We start from the raw sequence: 14,176 nt of genomic DNA, 5'->3' as shown, positions 1-14,176 counted from the left end.
TGATTTATGTAAATAAAATTAATATTTTTAGTAGATATATGTATAAATTTTTAATAGGCAAGGGTAATTTGTGTTTATAGATTATAAATAAGGAGTGTATATGCAATTATTTTCTATTTCTTTTTCTTTTTCTTTTTCTTCATAGAGATACATTTTTTCAGACAAGGAGCAGCCTCCATCTTTCAAGGTCTTATCAGCTACTGAAATTTGCTCGATTTGATTGTTCTCTGACATTTTCAGATGCAAAAAATGAGTTTTTGTGAGCAAGTAAACACTACTATGTTGCTGCGGTAACAAATGAAAAACCGATTTGTCACCAGAAAGGGAAAGTCAAAAGAAGCAAATTCTTGAAGCTGCTCTCAATCCCCAAGAAACTTGCTTTTTTTGTTGTGTTCATGTAAGGTCTGATGACCCATTCAGTTTGAGCTTCATCTTGATCCATTGTTCCCAGTTTGATCTGTAGTGTTAACAATTGGCAAAAAGTTGGTGAGATGTGGCATACTAGACAAGCCACTTGGAAAAAGACTATGGAACCCCCATTTCACCAACTCTATCACAGAATCAAGATCTAACATTTATGATACTAGTTTATTGCTTTTGAAAAATGAAGAACGTATGGCAAAATGAGAATACAAGTTACCGGTTTGGGTTTTGTGTTCCCTATGTGTGTGCTTTGTGTGGTGGGTGTAAGGGAACTAACTTTCTACTACAACAATATTGGTTTTGTGCATGAACCTCAATCATCTGGAGAAACCATGAGAGCCTACGTTGCTCCATGTGTGTTTATATGAAAGAATAAGCAACCAAAAAATCGTCAAAAAAATTAAGATTAACAAGCTGCAACGCTTTCTTAATCGAACCCGAACGATTGTGTAGCTACTTAGAAAGATAGCATTGAGAAGAAAAAAGGAGATGGAATAACATAGCTAATTCTCTATGGGAGAGCATCATCTATTGGCCATAGCATGATGTATTATCATAAAAAATTGACAAATCTTAGTTACCTGGTAGAGCCACAAATCAAATCGAGGGCCAATTTCTTTCAGTTCAATTGATTTGGGACTGTCGTGATTCAAGATAGAAATGCGCTTTTAAAAGACAGCCGTCCGATGAAAAGAGTGGATGAGAACCGTCAGATTAAGGGAGCCAAACGAATTGGGGATGATTTTAAATTAGGGGCTCAACGCAACATCGTTTTACCACAGCTAGGGCACAATTCTAGGGAGAAAAAGATTAGGGATTTTGGAGCAATTATTCGCTCCAGATTTGAACAAGCGGCAGACACGTGGACGGTGGGAGATGAGTGAGCCGTTGTGCAGCTGTTGTCGTTCCCATTTTGGAAGCCTCAGACTTGCAAAACAGAGGACCAATCAAGGCTAAGGAAGGACAACGCAGACTTGCCGTCTGCAGGAGTTTTAGTGCAATTTTCAGCTTTTATCCCTTACATTTTTGTCTGAATGTTGTGATCTTTTAATTGTAAAAGAGGAACTGAATTGTAAGGAGGGATTATGTTTATCATTTTAATGAAATTCTGAGTTCTTCTCATCTCTTTCTCTCTATTTCTTCCCACCTCCATTTATGCAAATCTCAAGCTTTTACTGTAAAATTTGTCAAACTGTTACATTTGGCCTAAGAGCCAAATCTTCCTTGGACCTTAAGAAGCTTAAAATATTACAAAATGGCTGATGGAACACGTCTAAAAGAACTACAAGAAGCCCAAAAGAAAGTGAATATCATGTTCTTAGATGAAAGAGCAAAGAGAGAGGCTAGTGTGGATGAACTCCATGGAAGAATGGATCAAATGTTGGAAGTGCAGGAGGGTCTCCAAGCCTCAGTGCCCAATATTGAGCATAATTGGCTAGTGTACAACAACAGCTACAAAGTATGGCTGATCAGATGCAACAATATAACAAAAATAAGTCGATACTAGGGAAGGATTAACAGCCACTGTGGATAAAGGATCCAACTTCAGGGCCACACCATACAACATTTTCAAACAAGAAGGAGGAAGCATGCCAGGCATGAGACCAGTGGAAACCAGAGTTTAAGAACATATAATGTCCTGAACAGATTAGAGTTTCCACACTTCGATGGGGAAAATGCAAGGGGATGGGTGAGAAGATGCTCAAGGTATTTCCAGTTAATACCAATACCTAAGGACCAAAGGGTATCTATGGCTTCCATTTACATGCAAGGCAAGGCAGAACTCTGGTACCAGGGATACGTGGAGAAGAAGGAATTCAGATCATGGGATGAATTTGTAGCCAATGTATTGGGAAGGTTTGAAGCTCTTAACAATGCTAAGGTGACAACTGAGTTCAATAAGTTGCATCATGAGACTACTGTAGATACCTACCTTGAGAGGTTTGAGGAATTGAAGGATCAGATGGTCATCTTTAACAAGAGTTTAGATGAGGATTTCTTCATGATGAAGTTTATCAGTGGCCTTAAGGATGAAGTGAAGTTGTTTGTGACAAACTGTGAGCCCACTTCACTGAACCATGCCATAACCTTGCTAGAAACCAAGAATAAACAGTCAATGGTATACTATTAAGAGCCCACCACCCTACCAAAAATTTACCACCCAAACCACCTTTTAAACTATCCAACAAAAATCCCCCACAAAGACCACCAGCACAACCCACCAGATTCTTAACAAATGCTGAAGTCAGAGCAAAAAGATAGAAGAATCTGTGTTATAGATGTGATGAACCTTATGTTCCTGGACATAGGTGTAGATACAGACAGGTTTACATGTTGCTGGAAGATGAGGGAGCTAGAGACAATGAAGAAGATGAGCAGGGAAAGCAGACCATTGAGACAGAACTGGAAAAAGAGGAAGATGTGTCTGTATCCCTACATGCCATGAAGAAAAACTTTCACTACAGAACATTGAGGCTTGAAGGGACAGTGGAGGATAAAGAGATCCTCATTCTTATTTACAGTGGCAGCACACACTGCTTCCTTGATGAGAAGGTAGCCAACCTCTTAGGGTGTAACCTAGAGAAAACACACCCCATGATGGTAAGGGTAACAGATGGAAGTAAACTTACCAGTCAGTTGACATGTCACAAGTTTAGTTGGGAAATTCAAGGGCACAAGTTTACACATCCAGTTAAACTAATCAAGCTGGGAGGCTATGATCTGGTCCTAGGCTATGATTGGCTAGGATTGTACAATCCAATTGAGCTTGACTTCCATCAGGGGAGGGTAACCCTTAGTCAAGGCTCCAGCAAGGTGATCCTCAAAGATCTCAATTGTAAGGCAGGATCAAGAACATTGGCTACTCATTCCCTATCACAGCTTATGAGAGAAGGAGCCCTGAGGTGCAAGGAGAACTGCTGCTGAGCCACAGCACTTCAACAGAAGTTACAGGAAGTATCAAGGTGCAAGAGGTATTGCAAAGATATGAGGACATATTCAAGGAACCTCACTCCTTGCCACCTGAAAGAGAAATTGAGCATCGTATTGAGCTACTTTCTGATGCCATACCAAGGAAGCAACACCCCTACAGGTATGCATATGGACAAAAAACTGAGATAGAGAAAATTGTCAAGGAAATGTTGGACATTGGTATTATCAGGCCTAGTCAGAGTTCATTTGTCTCTCCTTTATTGTTAGTTAAGAAGAAAGATGGAGGCTGGAGGATGTGTGTTGATTACAGATACCTTAACAAACTCACATTGAAGCACAATTTTCCCATTCCAGTTATTGATGAGTTGTTGGATGAATTGCATGGGGCAAAATACTTTTCAAAAATTGATCTAAGGTCTGGATATTTTCAAATCAGGATGAGGAAGGAAGATATACCCAAAACCAGTTTCATAACTCACAATGGGCATTATGAATTTCTTGTCATGCCTTTTGGGCTGTGTAATGCTCCATCCACTTTTCAGTCTCTTATGAACACTATTTTTGAGCCTTGAGGAAATTTGTACTGATTTTCTTTGATGATATACTAATCTATAGCAAGGATTGGGGTTTGCATTTGATACACCTCAGAAAGGTGATGGACCTTCTCAGAAAACATCAACTGTTTGCCAAGAGGAGTAAGTGTTCCTTTGCTCAAAAGGAAATAGAATATTTGGGGCATGTCATTTCACATCAGGTGTAGCTACAGACCCCTTGAAGATTGAATGCATGATCAATTGCCTGTACCAACAAATGTCAAAGCATTAAGAGGTTTTTTAGGCCTCACTGGATACTATAGGAGATTCATACAAGGCTATGGAGTCATAAGTAAGCCCCTTACATCCTTATTGAAAAAAGATGCCTTTGAATGGAATGTGGATGCTGAAAAGGCTTTTAACCACCTCAAGGAACTGATGGTTTCAGCCCCTGTGCTAGCCATGCCTGATTTCTCTCAACCCTTCATTGTTGAGACTGATGCAAGTGGCAAAGGGATATGAGCTGTACTGATGCAAGGAGGGAGACCTATATCATATCTCAGCAAGGCATTAGCTCCCAAGAACCTAGGACTGTCCACTTATGAAAAGGAGTTTCTGGCCCTTCTTCTAGCTGTTACAAGGTGGAGGCATTACTTTTTAGGTAATCACTTAATCATAAGGACTGACCAGAAGAGCCTTAAGCACATCCTTGATTAGAGAATTGATTCAGTGCTGCGGCAGAAATGGGTAACCAAGCTACTTGGCCTCAGTTATGAGGTTCATTACAAGAAGGGTAATGAGAACAGAGCTGCAAATGCCCTCTCCAGGAGGATTCATCAGGATGATGACCTTCAGACCCATGCTATATCCACACAAATTCCATTGTGGATCCAAGAGGTTCAGATGAGTTATGAGGGGAATACCCTCTTTCAGACCATTATACAATCCAAGATTATTGATATCACTTCATTCCCAAACTATAGCTATGAACTTGGAGTATTAAAGAAAGGGGGAAGGATATGTGTGGGAAGTCATGGAGGAATCAGAGAAAAAATTCTCAAGGCCTTGCATGATTCTGCATTGGGAGGACATTCAGGCATACATGGCACTTACCAGAGAATGAAACCCTTGTTTTACTGGCCTACAATGAAGATTGATGTACAAGGGTGGGTAAAAGGGTGTGAAGTTTGTCAGAGGGCTAAGCATGAGAGCAATCCATACCCAAATTTGCTGCAACCCCTGCCAGTACCTAACCAAGCATGGTCAGTGTTTCCATGGACTTCATTGAGGCTTACTAAACTCTGAGGGTGAGGATTCTATCTTGGTGGTGGTGGATAGATTGACCAAATACTCTCATTTCCTAACACTAAAGCATCCTTATACAGCTACTTCTATTGCTATGGTTTTTTTTTTTACAATATTTATAAGCTTCATGGATTGCCTATCAGCATCATTTCAGATAGGGACAAGGTCTTTACCAGCAGGTTTTGGAAAGAATTGTTCACCCTTTCAGGTGTCTCATTGGATATGTCATCTTCATATCAGCCTCAAACCGATGGAGAGACAGAGAGGATAAATCAGTACCTTGATAATTACTTAAGATGCATGTGTCAGCAAAAGCCCAAGAAATGGGCTCAGTGGCTCACTCTAGCTAAGGTTTGGTTCAACACCAACTACCACACTGGATTAAAGACAACCCCCTTCTAGGCCCTCTATAGATATCCACCTCAACAGCTTCCTATAGGGCTTTATTTACAGAGCCATCACAATGATGTTGCTGAACTTGTGCAAGAGAGGACTAAGGTATTGCAGTTGCTGAAGGAAAATCTTCAGCAAGCCCAGCAGAGGATGAAGTTGTATGCAAACAGAAAGGGAGTTTCAGGTGGGGGATGAGGTGTTCCTTAAACTCCAACCATATAAGCAAACCTCAGTGGCTTTAAGGAAACAATTGAAGCTATCAGCCAAGTATTTCGGCCCTTACAGGGTGATTGAGAAGATTGGGAAAGTAGCTTATAAGCTTGAGTTGCCAGCAAGGTCCAAAATCCACCCAGTTTTTCATGTTTCATTATTGAAGAAAAAGATTGGCTCCAAATATTTTCCTTCAGTTAACTTGCCAGAATTAGAAGATGAGGTGTTCAAGGTCTATCCTATTGCAATCTTGGGTAGAAGATTAGTGCCTAGAAACAACGTGGGGGTTCCTCAAGTGTTGATCCAATGGGCGCACTCCACTCCCGCGCAGGACACCTGGGAAGACTATCATGTTGTTGCTGCTAAGTTTCCCAACTTTGATCCTTGGGGACAAGGATCTGAAAAAGGAGAAAGGAATGTCGTGATTCAAGACAGAAATGCGCTTTTAAAAGGCAGTCGTCCGATGAAAAGAGTGGATGAGAACCGTCAGATCAAGGGCGCCAAAGGAATTGGGGATGATGTTAAATTAGGGGCTCAAGGCGACGTCGTTTTACCAAAGTTAGGGCACAATTCTAGGGAGAAAAAGATTAGGGATTTTGGAGCAATTGTTCGCTCCAGATCTAGATGAGTGAGCCGTTGTGCAGCTGTTGTCGTTCCCATTTTGGAAGCATCAGACTTGCAAAACAGAGGACCAATCGAGGCTAAGGAAGGGCAACGCAGACTTGCAGTCTGCAGGAGTTTAATGCAATTTTCATCTTTTATCCCTTACATTTTTGTCTAAATGTTGTGATCTTTTGATTGTAAAAGAGGAACTGAATTGTAAGGAGGGATTATGTTTTATTATTTTAATAAAATTCTGAGTTCTTCTCATCTCTTTCTCTCTATTTCTTCCCACCTCCATTTCTGCAAATCTCAAGCTTTTATTGTGAAATTTGTCAAACTGTTACAAGGACCTCCGCATTTCTCATAGATATGATGCCTGCATGACTAACTAAATCAATAATAATGTAGGACAATTATAGTCATCATCTCCATAACAAGAAATGTGAGTTGATTCAGCTGCCAGTTTCCACGTCTACTGCTATTTTGTTTGATGAAAATTTCACATCTTAGTCTGCAGGCATAAAAAAGCTCTGATGAAGCTTTGATGATCTACGTTTACTGTTGCAGGTTTCAAAGGGAATGTTAATGATAAAAATATGCATAAATAGAAGCAAAAGATAGCCACCTGAATGAAATATAATACGACTGTTAAGCAAAAGTGGCTATGCACTTTGTATCTGGCTTGGGCACTCGAAAGAGATACTTAAAAATGTTTGCACTTCTTTGACCAAGCTGACAACAATCAACAAACCCACATTACTACAACCATACCTAGAACAAAATAAACAGAAACAAACTAAAGCAATGAATCTCAAACTGTGGAAAAGGGAAGTAAAGATAAAAGGAAGTTCCTCTATAATTCACAAATAACATCTGCAACAGATCACTGCATAGCACGAATTACCAGGTCTTTTCTCCTTTAATTATAATTTCCAAAGGCATCGATGGTGTGGGGGGGGAGGGGAGGGAGGGTGTAGAGAAGAATAACCCATGCAAGAATATATATACACAGAAGAACAGTATAATAAACAAGAACAAACTCTCCATTCCAACCAGGAGATAAAACTTAAAAGTAAATAAAGTAGTATTTGTAGCAGTTGTGAGGCTCAAATCTTCAAGCAGTTATTATTGAATACTTCAAATGAAGTATACACAGCTAATAAAGAAGTATTTAGATCATGATCACTTTAACACTGAAACATTGCATTACAATGTCCACGTGAAAAAGTCAAACGCCAATAGATGAATAAGTTTCTCAACGATATAACTGATGATTTCATTCTATTCCATTTTTGCCATTGTATAATTGCAATAAATCATCCATGACAGCAAACCTATAGCATTAAGTGATACATATTACTCTAATGGAGAACATGACATGCCCTTTTAGGTTCCAGTTGCTCATGTGATCATATGACAAGTATGAATGAGGTGTAACCTTAGAGGAAATGTTGTCAAGGATCAAATGTGGGTGCCTCAGGCATAGCTCCAATAACCTTTTTGTCCTTGATGTCATGTCTTGTTACCTACATCAGAATGAGATGTGAGAGTGTGGGGAAAAAACAATGTGAGGGGTTTGCCTATGACAAAAGTAAATTCACTCATCACATTGAGCAATCCAAATAAGCTGTTGGGCGAAAAGTTAGATGGCTTATGATTATACCATCTGGTACACCATGATGTTCATGAACTAAGATAACATCTGTAAAATCATGCGCTCGGCATGTTTCAATTATTTCAGATATAACCTGTGGTTAAAAAAATTATTATCAAATGGCATCGAACTTATCGCTAACTGATAAAAAAGGATCTTTTGTTCATCAAAAGCATTCGGTATACAATAATTCTGCTGAATTTGGCTGAGATACATAATGTTGGAGTTAAAACAAATAACTTTCAATACACAGCTGTTCCAGCAACGGAAGAAACCCTATACCAGGATCAAATATGAGAACACAGAAACAACATGAAAGCTGGGAGAAATATCTGCAGCTTGCAACATTTAAATTGAAAATGGTGTGTTTTTTAGATCCAGAGTTCTCTAGACATCTACTAGAAGTAGAGGTATTGATTTCTTTTGATCTATGGTCAGTTAGGTCTGTCATCATTTACCAGACACATCAATTTGTTGTGATTTATCCACCCTGCCATGTGACTCTGAGCTTTTTTCTCATTTATCCCATATAATATTTGAAGAACTGAATATGGAGCAAGTAAATAAGACAGTACAACAACATGTACAGTTTTTATTTCACATATGGAAGGGATTGGAGTACCCCACCTAGCAGGGCAACCATGTGAATAAAAGCATTCATTGTGCATTCGGAAAAACAAACTTCAGTTCCTAGATGAACAAATAAAATATTATTGAATGTGTTGATACAGTCAAATATAAGGGGGAATCAAGAAATTAACGAGTCTTAGTTCAAATAAATAAAGCTATAGCTTTGGAGATATCTGAGATCTAACAACCTTAACAAACTAAGTAAGGGGAGCACTTGGATTCCGAGATGTCATAATCAAAATCTTAGGATCTCTATCAGCTGCATTTGCATATTCGTCGTCAATGGTTGAACGAGGAACTACATTCGACCAAAGATAATTCATACGTCAACAGAAATCGAGTTGGAATCGTTCCCATGGAACTAAAAACAAGAAGATCATAATAGCTAAATGATAATTATATGAAGTTGGGGGACTAAAATTACCTTTAATCCTTATATGCATTATGTAGGTCACAAGAAACAATGTCCTTTTCACTTCCTTCCATTAGTGACATGACAAGCTTAAGCAAGTTAATGAGATCAAAGCTTTAGAGCAACTATTGTGTAACAAGATTAAATGGAATCTCTTCTCCATAGTTTGCATCAAAATGGATTAAACAATCATGTTACCTTTCATGAGGTTTTGCCCATTATTCACAACAAGAATCCTCCAGAGTAAGCAAAAGAGGCATTGGCTCAACATTCAAGCCATCAAGTCCACAGTTGTAATAAGGCAAAAAAAACTTTTAACTGTTACTTGTTTCCTAGTAATCAATTAAACGAAGTCCATCCTATCTTATTATCAAATTTGTTATCTCAACCATCTAGCAACCAAAATCTTGAGTTTGATAATGTTTTTCATCCACATTCTTATATTATGAAAAACAAACATAAAATATGTATATACTCAATAAAAAACCGCATATCACATATTGTGGGCACATCCAAGTGTTGTACCACTAGCAATGCATAGCAGCAGTGTGTTCATCTTCTAGGTCAATTTCTTGATGAAGTGCCGCTTCTTCATTTCTGTGCTCTCTAGGAATTGGCTTTCCCTCTTTCCAGAATACAAGTATAAATTACTCGGAAGCTAGTAAAATGAAAATTACGTTACATCCTCTTATCCTTTTGAGTTTGCAACAAGAATAATAACCTTCTAAAGCTTCCCGAATTTTGCGCTTCTTTTCATAGAGCAGACGCTCTTTCCCCTCCAAGTTTTTTTGTTAGAAATATTTGGCCCAAACCAAAGGCTGGGCCTTTTATTTAGACGGCCAAATCACACTTGGCCCACTAGGTCACATGATCCACTTACCCGACCCACTACAGGTTTGATCCGTCTGCTTCACTACTTAAATCTACTTCTACCCAAACCTTAAATCATTTCCCCACTTTTGTCCCGACTGCTCTTCTTCTTCTTCTTCAGTAAACTGACCCTTTGGGTTCTTCACTGACTCCTTGTCTTTTGCTATTGCTCCTTCTCCAAAAATGGCCGTTTATGTGCCTTCAATGGACAGCCTCTTTAAATGGCTGGTCCATTGTGGCTCTTGGGCAATAAGTTGACTTCTCTCTCTCTCTTTCTCTCTCTCTCTCTCTCTCTCTACCACCATTCTTTGAAACTCTGTAAACAGCCTTAGTGGCAGAACCTTTGTGGTTCGATTAAAAGCCTTTGTGGCATATTTTTTGAACTCTGTGACAAATATGGAATTAAAAGACATAAAACCACTCCCTACACCTGTCAACAAAATGGTGTAGCAGAAAGAATGAATAGAACTCTACTTAATAAAGTAAGGTGTCTTTTAATTAGTTCTAGCTTACCAAAAATTTTCTGGGGAGAAGCACTTTTAACTACTGCTTATCTAATTAATAGATCACCCTCAGTGTCTCTGTTTGGTAATATTCCTAAAAAGCTATGGTCTAATTCTGATGTTGATTTCTCTTCTCTTCGCATTTTTGGATGTTCTGTTTTTTGTCTTATCAATGGTGATAAGCTTGATCCTAGGTCTAAAAAATGTGTATTTATTGGTTATCCATAGGTGTAAAAGGTTATAGATTGTGGTTAAGAAACCAACCTGGTTTTAAAGTAGTAGTTAGTAGAGATGTAATTTTCAATGAATCTGAAATGCTTTGTCTAAATACTACTTCTAACCCAACAAGGGGTAGAAGTAGAAAATAGAGAAGAGAATCAAGTAGATAATAATGAGGAAATAGAAAATAAAAATTCTGAAAATACTTATCAACTAGTAAGAGATAGGGAACCTAGGGAACGTAGAATCCCTTCTAGACTTAGAGACTACCACTTAGCTTTAAATACTGAAAATTCTGAACTGAATTTTTATAAAGAAGGAAAGTTCAAATTCAAAAGAATGGTTGTCTGATATGCATGATGAACTCAAAGCCTTAAAAGAAAATAAAACTTGGGTATTAGTCCCTAAACCTAAAAATGCCTCTGTTATTGACTGCAAATGGGTTTTTAAAGTAAAAGAAGAAAATAATAATAAGAGGTTTAAAGCAAGACTTGTAGCTAAAGGTTTTACACAGAAAGAAGGAATTGATTATACTGAAATTTTTTCTCCTATAGTTAAATTTACTACTGTAAGAATTCTGCTTGCTTTAGTTGCTCAGTTTAACTGGGAACTTAAACAGATGGATGTAAAAACTGCATTTCTACATGGAAACCTTGATGAGCAAATTTACATCTCTCAACCTTATGGATTTATTGATAAGAAAAATCCAAATCTTGTTTGTTTGCTTAAAAAATATTTATATGGTCTTAAGCAATCCTCTAGACAATGGAACAAAAAGTTTGATCAATTCATGCATTCTTTAAATTTCAAAAACAGTGCATATGATCCCTGTCTATATTTCAAGTATGAAAACAATGTGCCTCTATTTCTTGTCTTATATGTGGATGATATGTTAATTACTAGTCCTAGCCTTAGCATGATTGAAAGTTTACAGAAAAATCTATGGAAAACTTTTAAAATGAAAGACCTTGGAAATGCTAAAAAGATACTTGGAATGAATATTAAAAGAAATAGAACAAAATCAACCATTTTCTTAAATCAAACATCTTACATTCAAAGTATTCTTGAAAAATTTTCAATGGAAAATTCAAAACCTTTTTCTGTGCCCCTTGCTGCTCATTTTCAGTTGTGTAAAGATCAGTGTCCTAAAACTGATACTGAAAAAGATAAAATGAAAAATGTGCCTTATTCTAATGCTATTGGATCTGTTATGTATTTGATGGTTAGTACTAGACCTGATATAACATATTATGTAAGTTGTTTGAGTAGGTACATGTCAAATCCTGGTTCTTCCCATTAGGAAGCTTTGAAATGGCTTTTAAGATATTTAAATGGAACTAAGAAACTTGGCATAACTTTTTCAAAAAGCCGTAACGGTGCAAAACTTGTTGGTTATGTGGATTCTAACTATGCCAATGATAGGGACAGTAGAAAATCTACCACCTCTTATGTTTTTACATTATGTGATGCATGTATAAGTTGGAAGTCTCAACTTCAAAGCATTGTAGCACTTTCAACAACTGAAGCAGAATATATTGCCACCATTGAGACAATAAAAGAAGCCATTTGGTTAAAAGGGTTAATATCTGAAATTGGTTTTTTAAAGGAAAAACTTGTGGTTTTCTTTGATAGTCAGTCTAGCATACAACTGTGTAAAAATCCAGTTTTTCATTATAGAACTAAGCATATAGATGTAAGGTATCATTTTATTTGTGATGTGATAAATAAAGGTTTAATTAATCTGGAATAAATAAAATCTGCAGATAATCCTGCAGATATGGGCACAAAATGTTTATCTATTGAAAAGTTTAAAACCTGTCTTGACATTCTTAAATTATGAACTGTTATTCTGTAACCGGTTTTCTGTTTTGCAGGTACCATGTCCAAGGCAATGATGATTGCCAAAAACCCACCATCTTGGTTTGGACCAAGGTGGAAATTGTTAGAAATATTTGGCCCAAACCAAAGGCTGGGCCTTTTATCTGGACAGCCAATCACACTTGGCCCACTGGGCCACCTGATCCACTTACCCGACCCACTACAGGTTTGACCCGTCTGCTTCACTACTTAAATCTACTTCTACCCAAACCCTAAATCATTTCCCCCCTTTTGTCACGATTGCTCTTCTTCTTCTTCTTCAGTAAACTGACCCTTTGGGTTCTTCACTGACTCCTTGTCTTATGCTCTTGCTCCTTCTCCAAAAATGGTCGTTTATGTGCCTTCAATGGACAGCCTCTTTAAATGGCTTGTCCATTGTGGCTCTTGGGCAATAAGCTGACTTCTCTCTCTCTCTACCATCGTTCTCTGAAACTTTGTAAACAACCTTAGTGGCAGAACCTTTGTGGTTCGATTAAAAGCCTTTGTGACATATTTCTTAGTGGATCTGTGACAGAACCTTTGTGGTTCAAAGAGCCTTTGTGGCTTGTGTGATTTGTGCAACCGGTAAAGGTTCCTGACCTTTGGCCTTCAGTAGGCCTTGGGTTTTTGGCTCCTGAGCCTTCACAGTTTATTTATGAATCCTGTTTCTATCATATTACTGTTTTCAGGATTATTTCTTGTATCTATTTTTCTGTTCCTTAGATTCTTGTAATATGTTATAGGAAGGCCTGTAATTTAAATTAAGTTTCTGTAATATTTTATTTTGTAATCTGCCGGAGAACGATCCACTCCTTACATTTTCGGATAAAGATACTCTCTCCTCAGCCTGATGTTCCTCCATTTTGTTAATAACCAACAAAACAGAGCAAAACCTTCACCTAGAAATAGAAAAAATAATACAATCATGACCTACAATTAGGTTTTAGACAACCTGAGCTCAAAACAAGAAAAGGAATCAGAAGGGTTCGATAGAATTTCATTTAATGAAGTATTTAACGAGGTCCAGTAGGCTACACATATATCTCCAATCCATCTCTCTGCTTGACAGCTAAACTTTTAGATGAGGCACGATGGTTTAACAGTGTGTGAGCTCTCTCTCTTCTACTTCATCTTGTTTTCACATTTAAGCAGATATAATCAGAACTATATGAACTAAAAACCTCTGAAACAAGCGAAACAGTACTATCTGTTCCATCACTATACATGTGCCTTCCGAGAACAGAAAAATCAAGAACAAAAAAAACTGCCACGCGCAATTTTTTCCAGAAAATTGCAAGCATCAATTACTGCAAACAAGACTAGAATAGAATTCCACGTGCATGATCTCAAAACTGCAGAATAAGCAACAATAAAATTTCCAACTTATCTTCGACATACCTATTGAGAAGAATGAGTAAGGAAGAGAGGAGGAGCGGCGGAAGGTCGGGAGCGGCGGCGAGAAAATGCTGGCCGAAGGAAGGCGGAGGAGACCGAGTTGAGGATTCAGGATGGCATTATGAGCTTAGATCTTCAGGCTAAAAAAATTCAGGAAGTAAGAACAATGGAATTTCTGGCCCCAATCATATACTCGTGGGAATTTTAATTTAAACTAGTTGAGTTAATAAAATATTAT

General features: G+C 37.9%; 1 protein-coding gene across 1 annotated transcript; it reads right to left on the bottom strand.

Annotated features, from left to right (window-relative positions):
• LOC105167579 (brix domain-containing protein ZK795.3-like) lies at positions 314-14,078 on the bottom strand. Its single transcript, XM_020695772.1, is given in 7 exon segments — positions 314-457; positions 1,005-1,062; positions 1,398-1,404; positions 6,749-6,774; positions 7,024-7,130; positions 7,837-7,924; positions 13,942-14,078. Coding segments are annotated over 6 exon segments (420 nt in total). The 5' UTR covers positions 7,915-7,924; positions 13,942-14,078.

The sequence above is a fragment of the Sesamum indicum genome, linkage group LG8 (genome assembly GCF_000512975.1).
Source record: "Sesamum indicum cultivar Zhongzhi No. 13 linkage group LG8, S_indicum_v1.0, whole genome shotgun sequence".
Taxonomy (NCBI): domain Eukaryota; kingdom Viridiplantae; phylum Streptophyta; class Magnoliopsida; order Lamiales; family Pedaliaceae; genus Sesamum; species Sesamum indicum.
This window is presented reverse-complemented; position numbering and strand designations above follow the sequence as displayed.